Source organism: Megalopta genalis, chromosome 2 (genome assembly GCF_051020955.1).
Source record: "Megalopta genalis isolate 19385.01 chromosome 2, iyMegGena1_principal, whole genome shotgun sequence".
In the NCBI taxonomy this organism is placed as follows: Eukaryota; Metazoa; Arthropoda; class Insecta; order Hymenoptera; family Halictidae; genus Megalopta; species Megalopta genalis.
Window position 1 is genome coordinate 10,482,924 of NC_135014.1, and position 21,397 is coordinate 10,504,320.

General features: G+C 39.8%; 1 protein-coding gene across 15 annotated transcripts in view; it reads right to left on the reverse strand.

Moving 5' to 3' along the window:
- Nucleotides 1-21,397, reverse strand: part of how (protein held out wings) — a 38,874-nt gene that overhangs the window by 4,871 nt on the left and 12,606 nt on the right. The window contains exons 1-7 of one of the 15 annotated variants that reach the window (XM_033471165.2): nt 11,192-12,062; nt 10,855-10,988; nt 10,650-10,766; nt 9,613-9,753; nt 9,156-9,258; nt 8,549-8,869; nt 2,526-2,657 (exon numbers count right to left, since the gene is read on the reverse strand). In XM_033471165.2, coding sequence (XP_033327056.1) covers nt 2,572-2,657; nt 8,549-8,869; nt 9,156-9,258; nt 9,613-9,753; nt 10,650-10,766; nt 10,855-10,988; nt 11,192-11,387 — 1,098 coding nt within the window. In that variant the 5' untranslated portion in view covers nt 11,388-12,062 and the 3' untranslated portion in view covers nt 2,526-2,571. The other 14 variants (XM_033471166.2, XM_033471164.2, XM_033471169.2 and 11 more) reach the window with 14 other exon arrangements.

The window sequence follows — 21,397 nt, forward strand, 5'->3', positions numbered from 1 at the left end:
CTTGTTTTTTTTTTAGATAGCTTGGGTGTGCACCTGCCACCATGTATAGCAGAGTTAAATATAAAGTGATATTGTACATACGTTTGACTTAACATTAAATGCATAACTTAATGGCAACGCTATTACTGGAAATCAGTTTAGTTTTGACAATTAATTCATCCTAACGATCATAGAAGCGAAATGACATATCCGTGAAAAAGTTATTTGTCATTTTAATTTGATGTGTTTCAGGCATTTAACTTAAAGTCACCCTTATGCATACTTATTATTATTATTATTATTATTATTATTATTTCTCTTATTATTCCTCGACGAAACATCAAATATAGTGTACAATATATATATATGTATAATATATATATATATAAATATAGAAACGTTAAAGTTAGTGTCAACTTGGCCATGTGGAGCATTTTTGTTAGTTTCGTAAAGACAATGCATAGTTATATAATAAATACAATAGGTACGTAAGTTATACAATAAGTAAAAAAAAAATAATAAAATGCGTGTTTAACAAAGGCGTCAATTATATAAATTATGTGTGTGTGGTAATTGTTAGTGGTGATACATAAAGAAGGACAGGATGAAACTTCAGGAACGATTTTTATAAATACTTTTCTCGATTTTCTTTTTCTCTTTTTGAACTTGAACACGTTGTGTTACTGGGTGAAAAGAAGCGAACATTACAAACAAAGTGAAAAAATTCCTGAAAAATCATACGGAACGATCAGAGAAATGTTTTTAATTACGATTAAAATTAGTTGATTAATCTCTCCATGGATACTGAGAAGAAAGCCACAACTGAATTACGATATGCATGTGAATTCTGGGTATAGTTGTTTTACTCTTTTACTATTTTTTTTGTTTTGTTTTTTTTAGACAAATTAATACTGTACTTCGAGTTATGCTAATGATAATCCTGGATACACATGGAAGAGAGACATCCGAAGTTTGGAAATCATTCTGTTGAAAGATCCGTGCACATATATATATAATATATAAAATAAAATATATATATGTATACACACTGTTTCGAACCTTCGCATCGTATTACTGTACCACCCCTGTTTACCTTTTCATTTGAAATAAAAAAAACACTTGTTGTCAATGCTTCAATAGGTGCATTTATTTAAAGTAGATATATATGTATACATCACGCACGCGCGCATACATCACACGCATAAAAAAGGCAAATTAATTAAATACGTGTTCCACAGGCACAAGTTGCTAAAAAAGAAATTCTGCGAATGCAATTCCCTCGAGGGAGAGAGAGAATGAGAGAGAGAGAGAGAGAGAGAGCATTATGCTGCACGGGAAAACACGAATTTTCATCCTAAACGAATTTCTTTCATTTATCTGGATTCTAGATGCTCGAATCTTCCAGCATTTTAAATACCTCGTTTTATGGATTTTTTTTACTCTGTTTTCATTTTGTTGGATTTATACACGTTGCATACAAAATTATGTTTCGACTTTTCCAATTTATAAACATTGTTGGAAAAGCTCTGTTATGCAAAGCGAGACTCTTGATAATTGTTGTATAATTGAGAGACTATACATATATAGAGTCGTGTCGAAATTAGGTAGGTGCGCACCCGTACCTTGATCTTGCTGCAAAAGCTCACGTTTTCAATATGATCATTCGAAAAGAGAACTCTCTGACTACCAACGAAGAGAAAACGTAGCCGTAAAAGACCGTGTGTATGCACTTTCGATGCACCTAATTGCGGGGAGTGAACACAATACTGAAATTTTTAAGTGTTACATTTAAATATACACATATTCCTTTGTCCCATATAGTTTGCATATGGAAAAGCAATATACATATATTCATCTGTAAAGAAGAGAAGTAAATTATGGTTGTTTCTCATCCTTTCAAGTCGAACCATCGTTCTCGAAGCGCGAATGGGAAATCAAATGTTTAAATATCTCAAAAGGAAGATGTTTTCGAATAGAACAAGGGTTGAAACGGTTCAGAAAATCATAAGCAATCATGTATTGCATTACCCATTGGAAAATTCTTAATGAATTGCACGGAGGCTGTGCCGCGATAAAAGAAAAATTAATAAACGATATATCTTTCTGCAAAATGCGGAAGAAAAATAGAAATGACTTTGCGGAATGCACGAGACCCGCGATCTAATTATAACACTGTTTCAGCTCTGGTAACTAGACTACGTATGTTTACGCAAATCCCTAATTTTAGCCAGCAATTCATGAACAAGAAAAACAGTCTCGAAATTTTAATAACAATTTAACACATGTAATAGGCTAACTGCTATTAGAATTTTTGGTCTCTTGCGTTTCTCGGTGCCAGAAATGCATAAACATCCGCGATCCATTTATAAGAACCGAAACGCTGTTATAATTAGATCTTTGACGCAGACTTTCCGTACTCGCACAGTTTAACCGAAGATTTTCGTTATTCCGTTTGCAACCCCTGCGACAAAGGGCGCGCGGTAGCTACCGGTCAGCCGAGTGTCTCTGTAAAAAATGAAAATGTTGAATGGTTATAGAAAACTGACCTCTGTGCGGAGGCGCGTACAGGTATAGTGATTGCGCTCTCCGAATTCACGACAAAGCACCAGCCCTTTGATAAGGGTGCTCGCGAATCTGACCCAGGTGCCTACGCTGTTTCGCAGCTGCCGCTGCCGCACCTGTCCCCAACATACAAACGTCAATAACTCATCTGCACATGTCCACAAGTATCATTTAATTTTCCACTCCTTGGAAACCGTCTCATTTAACTATCGCTATAAACAACAATAGATCCGATTAATACAAGTCAGCGTACAGGCAACCCCCATACTCCTACAGTTTTCACCCTGTACGAACCCCAACTGCTCAAATGAACTACCAGCCACTTTTTCTTCGCAACATGATTTTCACATTTTCTTTGGTATTTAGCTTTTCACATCGTAAAAACTTTTCTACGCTTGTTCTATATACAATTTTTTGAGGACTCGTTAAATATTTTATGGCGACTACATTGAACAGATTCCAAAGGAAACGCAATTACTATATCATTGTTGCCTCTTGTTGCCTATCGTTAACTGATAATTGACTTGAACATAACGCCATATGTTATATGGGGGTTACCTGTACACGTGTACAGAGGTAGATCTGATTTTTCTTGGCGCAGAAATATGGTTCCATGCGTTTTTTGTTTTTTACATTCACGCATGCAAACACTATTCGAATTCACTGAAAAGCAATAAAACAATGATTAAATCGTGCTAAATAAATAAAATTGTTCGAATGAGAGTGGAGAGTCTGTTGGTAGAATAACAATTTTTATTATTCCGCATTTATCAGTTCGCATTTTTCGAATCCTGCCCCCCTTCAGGCTTGGAATAATTATGAATAGTTTTAAACGTACCACTTTTATAATCGTATAGAAATCGGTAATATATTAATTCTAAACGTCGTACAAAGTATAGTTATAATGAGAAGGATGCAATAATGTGAATACCTTGCATAATAATACTATTTAAATACACGGTACACATCCATCGTAGATCGGATCAAAGATTCAGCCATTCCCGGATTTCCACAATATATTCCACGATCATCAAAGAGATCCCGTACAAATCAAAAGAGAATTCAAATAATGCTCGAAAATGTACAAATCTTCGTTCCGAACTAAATTATATAAATTAAGATTCTATTCCTAAGGACTACTGTGTAAGCCATTATTTACAATTCATTCTTCACTGGTGTACTTTGCTTAAATAACTACATTCTAATATCTTTCACTGTATGTATGTATATCTCGAACTCGTTTAAGCACGTTGTATCAGCAAGATCGCGGGGATCATGTTTCTTTGTACATTGTATTTTCCCGTCTCGATATACACGCTACCGGTAACAATTAAATAATTATATTTCTATATCAGAACACAGTTGCTGTTGCGTTTATGCTAGTTCGAAAAAATAATATTTCAACTTGCCTGTGACTGAATATGAACGTGAACATTCATAACGTTACTAATACTTAAACGAGAAATAAAATAGAAAAAAAAAGACAGAATTGTATTCTGCGTTTCCAGTGGCTTATTATACTCGATACGAGGTAAAATGCTTAGCGCTGCAGACACAATGGCTCACAATAGTGATTGCACACAATCAAGTTTATTCTTCTAACAGCCAGTAATCATTTTTACGTCAGATAATTGCACGCGTTTAAAGTAAACTCTGTGATCAACGAATTTTCATTTCGCAGGAACTACGCTATCATTTCTTTACTCTAATGAAAAACATCCACCATGTAAAAAGAAAATGATTTCAAGATTATACATGCAGGAGAGAATCCTGCTATTCATTTTTCTATTAAACAATCTCATTCAATTCAAAATTATTGAATTTCGTGTTTTTCTTTTTGTTTTAATTTATCTGAAGGATTGATACAATTAAATGCATTGCGCACACTATTTGTGGGACATTGTTCATCTCTAAGAAAATGATCCACTTGGTCCCTAAAGATTTTCCTATCTGTACAACTCGAACGAGCTCGTTAGTTGGACTTATCTTCGCCAAGCTAATTGTAAAACCCTTCGCGAAAATATTTTCGATTAATTAATCCTAAATAGAAAACCGTTCAATCCCTGACGAATCATCCGAGATAAATTAATGAGTCTCGAGAAGAAACGAATATGGTTTCTGTGTTCTGCGATTGCTATCTTGAGAGAGAGAGAGAGAGAGAGAGAGAGAGAGAGAGAGAGAGAGAGAGAGAGCGTAATGTTTTTATTCCCCTGATTCCACAATATTTAATATTCGATAAAATCAGCATCACTTTCATTGAATAGCACGAGACTTGCAGATGAGCTTTTCCGTTTAATTTTTTTCATGAATTTATAAGCCTTGACTGCTGCAATTGTAGGCTGTGTTTCTTATTCTGAAAATATTCGTTTGTTCGTGTAGCTATTTATCATTAGGGAACACTTTTTGTGACAAAACTATTTAAATGTGTCAAATTAATCTTTACGCATTCAGTGGCACTACTCCTGGCTGAGATATAATAAATCGCTTTTAAATATTTTATATTTATATTGACGCCAGAATCGACACAGAAATGACAGAAACCGTTTGCTAGGAGTAGCAAGTCCTTTTCTCAATGAAGTTCAAGTCCTTTTTCAACTAGACTTTCTACTATTTTCACTGAACAGTACTAAGAGGATAAAAGCATATAAAAATATTTATCTTTAACTTACAAAATCATCCGTGTGATGTACAAAAAAAACAAAACGAAACGAAACGACTGCTAAGTTTAAATATATTAACGTTTCATTCCTCGTGACAAAGATACGTAGAAAATATTTTTGTACAATTTTACAGACCTTTGTCTAACGTGTCAAGGTATATTCAATTTGTTCACTACTTCAATGCTTTCTCGTATTCTCCGCTAAATATTCTTTTAAAATATTTATTTGTATACTCCCGAATTTATGTATTTAAAAAATATACTGCTATAAATATGAGTATTTATACGAGGTGTATAATTTTAGAATTATCGTAAAATATAAAAATATCAGAGACACTTAAACAATTTCCTTTCTTATAGCAGGAAATTACATTTGACATTGAAGATTTACAATATACGTACGCAGAGTGTCGGGAAAAGTTTGTTCAATTATAAATTAATGGGAAACTGCATCTATTGAAACAGCAGAGAATCTATCGACATTATGATAGATTAGAGTTAATTTTAAACTGGATCGTAAAGGATCCTAAAAGTCGAACAAGCCATCCGAAAAATGATTGAAATTGTTGTTCAAGAAAGTTGAACAAATGTTCGGAAAGAAAACGTTTACTAAACACTTTTTAAAACAGTTGAGCTGTCCCATAAAGTCTCACAAAGTGTCCCACAAAGCTGTCCCAACATTTCTGCGACCAATTTGAAGAAGATTTAGTCCCACACACACATTGATGTGTATCATAAATCATACTAAACTTACGTACAATAAGTCTTTGTATAAATTTATTACGCGCTCGCCTTAGCTTTACTTAAGTTTATCGATAATAGAAAAATTTAATAAATAAATATGACACCAACTGCAAATGTAACGCGTGAGTTTACTTATGGCATAAAAATTGTTCGTTTTTAAACGTGAACATCGTCTCAATTAATTCTAAAATCTGCTACGAAAATTCACTACTTTCCGCGATTCGAAATAAGCGAATTTCTCATAGTTTTAAAACATACAGAATGCATGGTGCACCATCGTAATTAATATCAATATTTTCCACAGAAAAAAATGAGTAAACGTGGATAAAATACTCATTCGAATACTGCTATGTACCCTGCTAAAATTCTGCATGTAATAATTCCCACTCATGAGATAATAACTATTGTATATACTACTCGATCTTTTAAAATTTCTGCCCGATAAATTTATAAAATACTGAGAAGTCAAATAAATTAAAAAAAAAAGATACATTAAATAATTAAGACTTGTCTGTTTTCACGAGAAATAAGCTTATTTCAACCCTTATTTCTTACCCTGCAGATATAATCACTAAATATAACGAGTACGTATAATGTTTATGCCACTAAATGTACTAACATGTGAATGCACCAAAGAAAATGCAATAAGTGATGGTACGTTCGAGAGAGAAAGTTAATTATCAACTAAAAAACAATCCGAATCTCTTCTGAACATAATGTACAAAGAAAATATTCAGTTGTTTATTTATTTTGTATTTCACGAAATCTATCGTTTCACCTTTGTTTTATATAAAATAAATTACTACGATGATATATTTATCTTTTAATAAAAACGTTCATTATTATATTTATATTTTTTAAATGAACGATGCACGAATATTTCTCTGTTTTTCAAACATACCATGCTTATTTGATGAACATAGAAGAAATGTATACTTTCTGAGTAATGGTAACAAATGTATGAAGAAGATTTATCGTAGAGTAATCAAGATTATGCAGGAAACAAAGAGATTCATCTTGTATGCTTTTGAAGAACATTATACACGATAATTTCTATTTACCACCTTATTGCAGAAATGCAAACCAGAGAAAGTAAAATCTAATACTTCTGTACGAATACCGTTTCCATCTACAATAAATAATATTGACACATGATTCGATATGTTTAGTACTTTTTGTTCATCTAACAAAGAAATAATCTCTTCACTTTTAAATTATAAGATTTTTCCCATTTACATATCATCCTTTTTGCTTTTTATATTATACAACTTCTATTTCTTAATGTGAGAAACTTGTTTCATAAATACGTATTTATATTAATATCGATTACAATTATCATTAAATAATTATCAGCACTGACACGACTAGTAAATGACTGATCTGACTCTCTTAATATGGACACTAGAATAATATCATACTAAACGGAGTGAACACTAATATTGCTGCTTCAATAACTATCGAGTCATTTGAATTTGTTCGTAATTTATCTAATGTCAAAAAAGTTACCATTAAGTTTATTATGTTAAGTGGTATTCTGCCTTTATGCTCTTCTAATAAAGAATTTCAAGTAATGACGATGACAAGAGCGGTGATGATAATGATTATGATAATGACGATGATGAGCAACGATGACGATGATGATGACGATGATCATGATACTTTCGATAGAAAAAACAATACGCTAATAGCGAAAGAAGTAACGATTCGAATAATCTTCATAATGATAACGAAAACAGTAATAATAACGGTAGTATAATTAATACCTTATTATAATAAAAATAATGATATTCATATTAATAATAACAGTAACAACAACCAGTCACACATGCGACCAGATCACTGGGACTATCATTAAAATCGAGATACTGTTTGACTGTGGAGAACATTTGTTTTAACATCAACTGTAGCGCAGGCTTGAGCACACATCATTCTTTAATAACTGGCAGCTTCTCTTTTTGTTTTTTTTTTAAATAGTATTTGCAAAGTAAAAATTGTCTCAAATACAAAATAAAAAGTAAAAGAAACTGTTTCATTAGACAGCCAAATAATGAATCGAATTATTTAATTAATATGCTCAACCTGCTCCAACATTCCACAAACTTTTGGATCATATGATGATACTCTGGCAAACGTTCTTTTTTTCTTTTTATCACACGCTGATAAATAAATTTCTGCTTATTAACAATCCGTTAATAAATAAATTGCTTCTCTGTAGAAAAATCCTTCTACTTCTCTGTAGAAGTGATGCACTCTCGTGTGTGCACAATTTCGTTTTCCCCTAAACTATAATAGGCGATAGACCGTACCAAATGTATAAAATAAAAAAAAGAAGACATCTCCACAGGATTCTAATCGAAACTAGATTCTCCACAAAAAAACATTCAATAGAAAAGAACCGTGAACATGTAATTGCTTCATTTGTCTCTCTTTCTCGCACACATTCTGATTTTCTGTTTCTTTAGTGCTGAAAGAACAAGGGGGAGATCAAAAAGCAGAAGAATTGGGGGGGGGGGGGATAAAAAATGTGTGTGTTTTGTCAAAAGGAGAGAGAGAATACTCATGGAGAACGATCTTGCAACTAAGATCAGCGAGCAAACAACCCACCAGAATGATCAGCAGTTGTGTACTCCGTGAGCAGAGGTGATCCTGCCAGGGCTGCATAGTTGGCGTAGTCAGCATATGGTGTGTAGATCAATCCATGGGGGTCACCAGCCGAGAGAAGGGAACCCGGTGGACCCGAACCGTTCAGAAGAGAGGCTGCAGTCGTTGGCACCGATATCCGTGGTGACAGGATTAATGGTGCACCCAGTGGTGCACTTGGTGTCCTCATCGGAGTGGCCAAACCGGGCAGAAGCCGCTGCGTTTCTGCTGCAGCGGCGGCAACACGTCTCCATTCCTCGTCGCAGGCTGAAACGTTCAATAGGTCTACCCCTAAATTATACCATTGTCAAGATTCAGCCTCCTAATTAAATCCTAACAATCGCTGCATGATCAAATTAAAAGTAGAGTCTCAATTTAGAACGTTAACACAACAAAGTGATTTTAGGGGTATTTTATTTAAGGAACTGTGAACTGGTTTTCTTTGAAATATTTAGGATAGTCTGTCCCGTGTTTAAGAAGTATCCACTAATTTTTTTATCGATGAATACGTAGAACAAAAGAGGCCTCATCACTGCTGTAACTTTAGGGACGTATACTTCTAGATATGTACCTGTAACAGCAGCCACTTTCGTGTTGGAATCCCGGTAGGTACCGTTTATGATTGCAAGCTCCATCAACTGTCGCTTCTTCAGTTCATCCTCCCCATCAGCCTGCTAACAATCAACATGATTGGTAAGAAATACATATGATGCTGACTGTGTAAACCTTTTTCAACTACAAAAGCTACTACTTTGTCTAAATTTGTTCTTCTATAAAGTTGTTATTTAAAGTCTCCAATTGTCGAGCATTTTATTATTAATAGATTAATCAATGTTTGCAGGTGACTGATTGTTTAAGGTATTTTAAATCAGCAATTCAAGTAGCAATAATTGCGAAGGGGAGTGTTAGTGATAAAAGAAAAAAAAAACAGGAGACACAATTTGCATTGGACATCGGAATTCTGAGAAAAGCGTAGAACGATACTGCAAATTGGTTATAGTATTTAATAATAGGAACTTTCTCACCACGGGAACAAGGAGTTTCTTGACTTCCTCCACAGCTCTGGCAAGTTTTAATGTGGCACGATTTTCAGTATCATCGACTGTTAATAAAACATGCAGTTCATCCGTTAGGTGCTCCCAGTTTGGTTTACCTCGGTTTAACTCCTCCTAGTGAATCAATACAAACGAATTAGTATCATACATTACACATACAGTCTCAAAAAAATGATTTAATAAAGTTGTTTATCATAGTGCGAGAGTGTCTAACATTTCTCCTACTTAAAAGAAAAATATGGAAAATATACAACGACAACATTTTCTGGGGACTAAATTCGATTGCACACAGAAGCGAGCACAATCCTTTTTCTACGCTTGTCCACAGAAATAACTATTGTAACTTTTCTTTTTCTCATATATGTACTTACGATAAAATTTTCTTTCTTTCGTCATACGCAGCTTGAAAAAGAACAGGGAAGAATCAAAATAGATGAAAATATTATGGAATCTACCAAGAAAAGGTATCATCTGATACATGCTTTTCTTTCTCTCAAGAATATATAAGTCCGCCAGAGGCTTCTCAAAATAATTCTTGACCGCCTATTTACCGAGCTTTTTGTGGCTTGCAATTCAATGTGTAACTCAACATATACGTTTCCCGACGTGCAGCTTGTTGAAACAAAAAACCGACCCCCACAGCTTGCACTCTCGCTTCTCTAAAAATACCCTGGACCATCAATTCCAGATGGATTGTAATCGCTATGAATCTCCGAGGAACAAGGATCTATTCCCATGAAAAAAAAAACGGTGAAAATAAAGCCGACTATTTTACAATTTTCAAAAATCCCTTAACCCTTGGAAGTGGAACGACTCCACAGAAATTATTACCAAGACCCAAACACGTTGCAGAAAAAATTCTCTACGAAACAGATTCGTAGCCAGTTCGCTGGCTTTACACAGAGAGGACGATCTTACTTCTACAATAAATTTAAACGCTCCCGATCAATTTAGGCTCTTTCTAGATATCTCAGGCAATCGTCGTATCCTCGACGAAGGTGGGGTTTTACCTTCTTCTTGTCCCTCATGGATCCTTTACCCCGCACCATAATCTTGCATCCTGTCTCTTGTTCTAATTGCTTAGCTGTCATCCCGCGTGGTCCAAGAATTCTCCCGACGAAGTTAAACTGCAAAACATAATCATCGACAGCTGTACTTCTGTTACCACAGCAGTACGACCAGGGAATCATGTACCGAAACGTGTATGAAACTTACGTCTGGGTGTTCTTTAACAGGTACATAAACTTTCTCTGTCAACGTTGTGATCTCGCCCTCCGGTTCCGGCAAAACCAGCGGTTCTTTCTTGACGCCGCTGATTTGAAATAGACTCGCCCGCACCTTTGCGATTTCTGCAACAAAAAGAACCCGACGGAAATTCTATAGTCGAGACAGTTGTTGACGGGAGTCGGCAAGAATTCGGAGAGAGAGAGAGAGAGAGAGAGAGAGAGAGAGAGAGAGAGAGAGAGAGAGAAAAGAGCGAACGAAAAATATGTTACAATTTCGGAACGGTGAATCGTACAACAATAAACCATGTCCTGGTTTCTTGTCGAACCTTTCCGTTTCGCAGAAAATGGCAGCGATGTGGGAACGGAGCCATGGTTCAAGTGCTTGGCATAGTCGAAGTATACTTCCGGCAGTCGAAGACGCCGATTCCTGTTCGCCTGACTTTCTAAACCCTCGCGATTTTTACGACCTTCTGCGCCCGAGCAACCTGACGAGATATTATTATTTAGCCTGCGAAATCGCATTTTACGTTCGTTTCCACCGAGATGCTTTTTCCCGTTTTCAAAGGATATCGTCGTTCCGCCGCGCGGACTTTTAGAAAATCGCGTAAGCGCCGCAATCGAATCATGAATTAATGGAACGCGCGCTCGAAACAAGCCAAACTGGTCTAGAAATCTTGTTTACACTGATCACGGGCTGCTCGAACTCCGGCGGCTGCTGCTCGATCCGCCAGCATTATTATTAATCTAACGCGCGGAGACTGGCGCTTCTGTAAAGTCCGTTTAAAAATCCATCCACAGTTTTTTATTTCCAAAGGAGAAACAAACCGGTGTCCTTAAAGGAGCTCTATTGTCCCGCCGATGATCCCGCGAGAGAAAAGAGAGAAGAGGAACGCGCGCGAGCGGAAAGAACACAGCCTCATGTCCAGTTTTAGCAACATTGCTCATTATGGCTGACATCAGCCGCCTCCTTGCGTTCCTCGCTTTCTTGAATCGTTTCTCGTCGGCACCGCGCGCGTCGCTTTTATTTCTACTTCGAACCCGTTATCGACACGATTTATTCTACACATTTATAAATATAATCGTTTGCGCTCTGCAAATAAACGAGGATAACCGACGGCGAATTACGATTGGTAAACCGTTTCGAGCATCTAGGATGCATCGGTTAAAGAAATCACTGGCATTCCTTGGCGACCGAACCAATTTATGAATCACGGTTCCACGAATCATTTCAATCTCGCAGTTTTTAACACACTGATCATCACTCTGCTAATGTTTACAACGCGACACCCTGACGCTTCGAATCACCGTTTACAACGTATTAAGAATCGTCGTCTTTTATAGTTTCTATAAAAAAGAAAGAATAACTAAATAAACAATTTAATCACGTCGCTCGAATTTTCTTTGGAAATCTGTTCTCTACGTTCGAACCAATCGAAATAATCGATCGAATTAATTGTTCGAAAAAAAACGAGGTTATATTTACTAATATTTAGGTTATGTCGAATGCATAATGCATCGTTCGAATCCTTTGGAAATCAGTTCTCTACGTTCGAACCAATCGAAATAATCGATCGAATTGTTTGAAAAAGAACGAGGTTATATTCACTAATATTTAGGTTACGTCAACGTTTTATAATACCAAGATATTTCTCTGAGATTGTAATTGGAAAAAGATCGCGAAAAACGGGAAAATAAAATGCAATTGATTGATCGTTCGAATAACCGAGATTCTGTAGGACACGCGTCGACAATCGATCGAATTAATCGTTTGAAAAAGAACGAGGTTATATTTACTAATATTTAGGTTATATCAAGGTTATAATACCAAGATATTTCTCTGAAATTGTAATTGGAAAAAGATCGCGTAAAACGGGAAAATAAAATGCAATTGATTGATCGTTCGAATAACCGAGATCCTGTAGGACACGCGTCGATTAATTTAAATAAAGCATGCAGCAACAGCAGCAGCAGCCTGGGAGCACCCCGGCGAGCAAAAACACAGGCGGAGTAAGATGAAATGCCAGCTAAGGATCTATGGTGTAAAAAGCTGGCTTATGTCGCAACGGTATACATAGATCTATCTAAGCATGGGCAATGATGTTGGATCGGTTGGTATAGGTGCAGCATTTATGACATCATCGCTGTCGTAATCACGAAGACTACAATCCGTGACATAGATCACGTGCTCGAAGAAAGAGATTTTATTCTTGGGAGGCGCGGACACGCCGAGACTCGACTCGGCTCCGACTCGGCTCCGACTCGAAAATCCGACGACCCAGTCTCCCTTTTTTTTCAACCGACCTTCTAAATCTACCATTCAATTAGCCGTTCGTTAATGACATTCGACAAATGATCTCACCGAGAACTCTCCTGAAAACGGCGCAATTTAAAGTAGCTCTTTTTTTCCAGACGTCTGCCGCACATTACGAAATACAATCTGAATAATCTATCATCGCGCCTGTGACGCGATTGAACTGCGCTCGATGTGTTATGCAGATGCGGCTAAGTTTTACATGCTTCTTTTACGATTTTTAATCGCGACGAGCGGTTACGGTAAAAGATAAAAAGAAAAGAGAAACGAAGAAGCAAGAAACAAGCAGCACGGACGGCTTTTTAAACAACATTGTTCCCAGAATTTTCTTCGAATTGATTGCTCCAAGCACAGCGATAATTGAACTAATTAGCTGAATCGATGGAAATTAGAATGAGACAGAAACGAACGACCCTCTCTCGTCCCAAGGAAACGATTACAAATTCTTGTGTCTCGGGCGATGGAAAAAATCGAGAATGGAAAAATATATATATATGTACGTATAGTTTGAAGTACGCGGGCGAGTATGTAAATTCGTGTACAGGAATATAAGCGTGTGTCGGTTTCAGGAGGCTGCTGTTTAATCGAATACGGCATAAATTGACGTTATAGCTCGGTCGGCCACGCCTCTTAAGCAATTCAAAACTTATTTTCACGCAGTGAGTCACACGGATATATTTATAAAGCGGTGCCCAAGAAATTTAATACTAACGTTAAATTGTGTCTACTAAAATCTGTGTTACACACGGTTCCACCGATACGACAGTCAAAAATAGCGAGAAATTGGAACGTTCTACAGCGAAACATTTTTCAAGCGCCGCACGCCGCGCCGTTTCGCGAGAATAAAATCTCAGAGAACGTAAAACTCTGCCGGCCCCACGATCCACAGTCTTTCCACAGATCGGACGCACCATCTATCGAGACACACGTTCGTACAATGAATTCGCAATCTCGAATATTTTTACAGGAATCACATAACTGCACGACACATCGGAATTTCCACGCTCGCGTAACACTGTCGAAGAAGAGATCGCACTCGAAATTCCGAAACACACGAGCAGTTCAACGTCCGCGACACAACTGAACCGTAAATCGCTTTATCTACGTCTCGTCGATCCATTTTCCAGATAAAATGACCCTCCCCCGCCCCTCCGGGTCGCCCGTGTTTACAAACGAAATCGCCCAGCCTAGCCAACGCGCTGCCTGCGTAAATTCTCGTCGATTCGACCGTTCGTAACGCGGCCGAAAAAAATCGTAGCACCTTCGGACCGGGCTTGTTTCGAAGGGCGTAGTTTCTACTTTTATCTGCGTCACACGTTATTTCGCGTCGCCGCGTCCGTCGTCGCTCGGCGGACGAAAGAGCGTGGGCGGTTTCTCGTCTCGACGTTCTCGCAGCCGACGGAATTCGAACGGCCGCGGAAGCTTCGAGAAATTTTTTTGAAGATCGAAACCTACGTCGTTTCGAAGGGCGAAGTTTCTACTTTTATCTACGTCATACGTTATTTCGCCGCGTCGCGTCTCGTCGTCGCTCGGCGGACGAGAGAGCGTGGGCGGTTTCTCGTCTCGACGTTCTCGCAGCGACGGAATTCGAGCGGCCGCGAAAGCTTCGGGAAATTTTTCTCGAGATCGAAACCTACGTCGTTTCGAAGCCGGAAGCTCGCCCTGTGCGTAGACTCCGCGACGATTGCGCCACGATTTTTTCTCTCGCCCCGATTCGTCACGGTTCGAAGGGCGAGGGGTGACCGCGCGCCGAGAGGGCGTCGCTTGAATCGCATCGAGCCGCTGTTTACGGCGATTATTGCGATTCGAAACGATCATTTCGCATAAAAGTTCGCGGTGCGATCATCGTCGCGTTTAAGATCGGACGACGTCACCCCGGCGTCGCGCGACTGTTGTTGGTTAGCCTCGGTCGCGAGCCTAATTCGTCATGTTCCTCGGCGCGTATCTCTCTCGATCCCGCGATAAACTTTTCCGTCATACTTTCTAGCTCGTGCTTGCTCAGGGATAAACAAATGTTGGAACGGTCTCGAGTTGAACGGTGCCGAGTTTTGCGACGCTGCCAATGATCTTCTTCTTCTTCTTCTTCTTCTTCTGACTCACTGTATATTTCGGAAAGTATGTGTGCTGAGGAAACTGGTGGACGATCGAACGGGAACGCGAGCCACCCCCGGCCCTAATTAGACCGCGGATTTTTTTGCCAGCAAGATTAGGACACACCTCGCCAACAGGATTAACTAACCCCTTAACCCTTTGCACTCGAAGCCATTTCAACTGTAAATCTGTAAATGATTTTTCCGACCTACGCTGTCTTTATTTTATACGACAGAGCGCATTTTATGCGTGTGAAATTGGGTCTTGCGACTTATACAACAATTATACTTTTAACAATTTTTCAAATCTAAATTTTCTTGATGTATAAGAATTATTTTGTAATGTGACGTAAACATCTTTTAGTGGTGCCTCGGAGTCACCAGTCGAGCGCAAAGGGTTAACTTGTACGCTCGAGTTAATTCGAGCGCGCTAAACAGCGCCAAACTGTGCACACTCGAGGTATAATTCGAGCGGCATTGTATTTTTATGCTGCTATGATTTTTCACGAATCGAATATAACCGAGAATTGAAGATAATAATGTGAAAGCAAAGAAAAAAAATCGTTTTTCTTGATATTTATCATTTACATGGGATTGTAAGCTGTAACACTTATTTATTCGAGAATAAAATACAGTCTTTTCCCGTGGAATAAAAGCGCGGTATATCAAAATTCTCCACCGAAAGAAAAGTTGAATCAGGGGCGGTAAATTGATCTTTTTCGGCCGGTTTTTTTTCAAAAAAACTGTGCATTAAGGGGTTAACATTGCGACCCGCTCGCTTCGTACATCCTCTCTGTACGTGTGTTTGTGTGTGTGTATGTGCGCGCGCGCGCGTGTACGTTCGGTATGTTTATCGCGGCGTGGCAAGAGAGGATCGTCCGCAAAGCGAACTGCACGACTCAAATCTATTTAACACAAACGATCGGCCTTGCGGAGACGCATCTTATGTTACGTAGCACGGAGCAGCGGAGACTTGAAATGCAGCTATGCGACGGGACAGTTCGCCGGAGGAATCAAAACGATTCTGCCTCGCCTATCCCAGCTTGAATCATCGCGGCTGGATGGACGCTCTTTTATTCGTTCTGTCGAATTTCTGAACAAGAGACACACTTTTTACGCGAATCGCTCGCATCGATTCTCGCGAACATGTTCTACGAGCATTATAATCTCGTTCGAAGCATCTCTTTTTAACCCGTTGACTGCCAACTACGAGATATCTCGTAGTGGGTGCTGCAAGTTTAGATTGGCTACAAATGGCTATTTGAGTTAGGAACTATTAGAAAGGATGAATGAAAAATGTATATAGTGTAGAGAACACATATTGATTATCGATAAAAAGAATACTGTAAATGCCATTGCAATATTATATCAGTAACTTAACCCTTTGCGCTCGAAGCCATCTAACTGTAAATGAAAAATAATTTTTCTGACTCACAGTATTTCCATTTTATATGACGAAGTGCATTTTATGCATATGAAATTGTGTTTTATGGTGACTCGTACAACAGTTGCACTTTCAACAATTTGTTTAAATCTAAACTTTGTTCATATAAAAATTATCTTGGAACGTGATATAACAATTTCAGTGGTGCCTCAGAGTCACCACACGAGTGCAAAGGGTTCATACTTCATGTTTTCTTTCAAATAAAACCGTGGCACCCAGGGCAAGACGCTTTGTTAATTTTGTAGCCGAAGCTGGAGAAATTGTCGAGGTTCCAAACCTTTTTGTTCTCGCGGAAATTCGCTTCAACGAATTAACCAACGAATGTTCGGCTATTTTGTTATTTTATCGCTACAACCCGCGAGCCGTGCAAGATTAAAAAAATGTCCTGACACAAAAGTTACATATCTATATATACATATGTTATCTATAAATTGTTTGCAACGATTGCGAAATTTTATCTAACTTTTCCGACTGCGGACGTAAGAATAAAAAATGTCATTCAAGAAAGCACTTTTGTTTGCAACGCTTCCAGCAAATCGAGAGTTCTATCGCGACGTCTCCGGATGCTTCCAACGTTCCTGCTGTCTTGAATGCGACTGTACAAGAGTCGCGAGTAGTCCGAGCAATTTTTCTAGCGCATAAAAATCGTCGAAATATAGCAGGCTCCGAAAAGAAAGCACTTTTGTTTGCAACGCTTCCAGCAAATCGAGTATTCTATCGCGACGTCCCCGGATGCTTCCAACGTTCCTGGCTGTCTTGAATGCGACTGTACAAGAGTCGCGAGTAATCCGAGCAATTTTTCTAGCGCATAAAAATCGTCGAAATGTACCAGGCGCCGAAAAGGAGCTCTGTCGCAGGCGTTTCGCGTTGCAGCCGTCGGGAAAGAAAATCGTGGCAGCAGGAAAATCGTGCGGCGGAGGGTCAGGTCAGCCTTAGGGCCGGTCCCCTAATTTTGGGACCGCGGGGCAGGCCGGCGGAGGGGAGGGGGGCAACCGAAAAAATCTCATCGTCTATTTCTCGTCTGCCGAGTCACACTCGGATCTGGTCGCTGCGCTCCGGGGTCGGAGGGGTGCATCGTATCCAGCTAAAATTGGAAACGCGATATCACGGGGAGCGTCCGGAACGGATTGATGGGTGTAAACCATTTCGTTTCTTCGTTCGTACATCGGCCGAGGAGACGACACCCGGCCCGGCCCCGGAGGAGGCAAACCGTGCGAGAGTAGGCGAACGGTTTTGACGTCATTCAAAGCAGGAAAGTGACCCTGACCAGCCGACACTTTTGGCAACAGTCGTCGATATAGGAGAGCCGCGAATCCGCCGGAAATCTTAGATGCGGCCGCCGCCCCGTGATCCGCCGATTAGGCTACTCGTTTACCGCGACGCCGCGATTTTCATTCATACGCGATCTCGAAATATTCGGCCGGCGTTTCGCATCCGTTGCAATTCGTTGAAACGAGCCGTGCCGGGACGAGTTTAGGCTCGTTTTCAAGCTCGAAGCTTCTAGTTTCGCTGGTCGTAGCTCATTTTCGAACAGGATATTTTTTGGAATAGTTTCAAGCAATTCGGAATGACGAATGTCTCGTGATCCGATCTTCCGGCGAAACGGTGAATTCAAAAGTCACTGGAGACGCTGGGAAATTTTTATTCGGGTCAAGACTATCATGAACCGAAAGATTGAAGCCTCCTCTTTAAAACGATACCATGGACGACGATTTTTTGAGGCCGTTTCATCGAGCAGTTTGAAGATTAGCTCGGGGTCGGATTCGACGACAGCGAAAAAACGCGTGTCTCTTTATTTATAATAATAAAAATCAGGTAATAATAGTAATAATAAAAATTTATCTGTAAATTTATAATAAATAAAACGTATCTTTTCATCGTTTCGTTCGTCGCCGAAGTCTTTCTCTCCCTCTCTTTCTCTTCGAAGTAAATTCTCCTTAATTGATTGCACGCAAAAATGGACAATTTGAGGAGACACGATCGAACAATTTTCCCAAATCGTCCATTTTTGTGCACAATCTGAGCGCGAATTAGGGTGAATTCGCTGTAATCCTCGAAGCACGATCAAATTATATCGTCCCTCGAAACTGAGGCGAACGATTTATCGATTACGTCGGACGAACCTGTTAGAAGCAACACCACAGGAAACAGTAAGGGATTACGTGAATATAAATTAGGACGAATGTACAGTTGCGCGCGTGATCGATAGTCCCGATCGAAGTCGATCTCCGTTCTACCAGAAGATGAGCAGTGTCTGTTCGCGAAAACGAAACGACGCTTTGTCTTCGTTTTCAACGGCGTTCGTGGAAAAATGATTTTATTGTCTGCTTCCGATCGCGTGTCGGTAATCTTCTACGATGATAACGTTGTTAAGCGGCGATCTGATACGGCACTCGAAAAGTCCAATCGAATTTCAATCGATGGCACAATTAATCAAGCGTCATAATTATCTTCGAATGATAGAAGACACGGAAGATTGGAAACTGGACTGCCAAGAGATTGTTTAACTCGAAATTACCGATCAATTGCGTCGGTTTCGAATTTTCTTTTTTTATTTCAGAATCGTCGAAGTTGCTAAGATTTGTTCTTGGATAAACGATTGAATGTCTCGGCAGCTTTTGCAATCGAAATCTCGAGAGATACGCAAATAAATTATGTTTAATCGACGCTCGGATCGCGCAGAGAAACGGACAATTTGGGGAGAGGAGATACGATTACGCTAATTTCTCCCGAATTCGCGCGCGCGCGCGCGCGCGCGGACAATTTTAGAAGAGAAAATACAATTATTCCAGCCTTGCCGACTCATTCTTACAATTACCGATTGCCTATTATTATAAAAACGAGCCGATTAATTGTATCCCCCAAAAATTGTCCATTTTCGTTTCCAAGCTGAGCGTTAATTAGAGCGAATTAATTAACTGCGATCCGATGAATTTTCCGAGGCGACGCGGATCGATCGACGTTTTAGTTTCACGTTAATATTTATGTTGCAACAATTTGTTCAAAACAACGGATGCGAGAAACAAGATCGTAGAAAGAGGAGGATCTCGTCGGAGGCAGATTTTGAAGAAAGAAATGACGGTCAGTGGGTGATGCGTGGAAGAAGAAGAAGTCGGCGGTGCCGTGAAAGTCGAGCGTCCGGCAACAATCCGGTCGTAAGTTTCAAGTAAATTCGATCAAGTGAAGCCGAGTCGAAGAGCATGGGAGGGTTATACACGCGGCTATACTCCCGGCATAATGAGCGGAGGGTTTACGGGAGTGTGCGCGAGCGCGCGGCCAACTCAAGGCAAACAGAAAGAATGATAAAGAGAAGAAGAAGTGCTGCTTGGATACGGAGGACGGTGGAGAGAATTCCTTTCACCCTACTTACTTTTCGAAGCCTGAAGCGTCAGCCTCAAAACCGAAGGAGAGGCGAACCGAAGAGAGCGCGAGAGAGAACCGAGAGAGAGAGAGAGAGAGAGAGAGAGAGCGCGAGTGAGAGCGCGAGAGAGAGAGAGAGAGAGAGTGCGCGGGAGAGAGAGAGAGCGCGAGAAAGAGAGTGAGAGAGCGCGAGAGAAAACCGAGGGAGAGAGAGAGAGAGAGAGAGCGCGAGAAAGAGAGAAAGAGAGAGCGCGAGAGAAACCCGAGAGAGAGAGAGAGATTAAAGGATGGGGTAAAAATGCAAGAACCAAAGAGGACAAAGACTGACAGAAGAATCCATGTCGCAAGAACAACGATTAATCCTGCTCTTCGACAAAAGCAATTTTTAAATATATTCCAACGATATTCTCAGAAATATATTTTAAATATACGAACACAGTTGGCCCGAGACCTCCCCTCGGCTTTCTATGATTAGAAAGGTTCTGGCTTCCATGGCGAACTCGAACACCTAACACAGCCCGAGAGCATCGTTTCTTAAAAATATTTCTTGCCCGGGAGAGATCCATTTATACGCGATAACATCGGCTGGCTGCTTCGTAGAAATTTGTTAATACTTGTAGAAAATTCTTGACATTCCAGCAGAATTATCGAAGAAAGAAAGACATCCTCGACGCTGCATTTATTAGCTCTAACAGATGCGGGAGATGCGAGCGATGCAGGTTCGACGTCTATAATACAATTTTTAAGGAACACTTTTTACCAAAGAAATTCTTCGAACATTTTCAACTGTGCTCGTCCGAGAACGAGATGATATATCCGTGAAAGCATTGGACGATTTTTAGGGATCAATAATTGTCCAGGAATGCGCGAGGAAGAGGAAAAAAGATTGCAATGGTTTCGAACGAGTCTTCTGTCTTTCAGAGTCACGGCTGGCTCGAAGAGAAACCGTGTGTCAGCGTGGCTGAGGAGGAGGTAACAAGCACACAAGGGCCGACGTGATCAGAATGCCGATGAGCCATGTCGGGGAAAAATAGAAAATGAATCCGGGCCGACGGGAAATGTTTTCACGGGGGGCTAGAAAATCCGAGGCCCACGCGGTGCAACGCTATGCAACGCTATGCAACGGGGCTCTCGAGGCGTTCGCAGACAAGCGAAGATACAACCGTGCAAAACACCGGGACCACGGAGAAAGAGATGACGGGAAAGAAAGTGAGAGAGACGGCGGGAGAGAGGTCGGTAGAAAGAGAGAAAGAGAGAGCGCGCGCGCGCGCGCTAGAGAGAGAGAGAGAGAACGACGAGAATGGAACGAAGCTGAAGTGGCACGAGC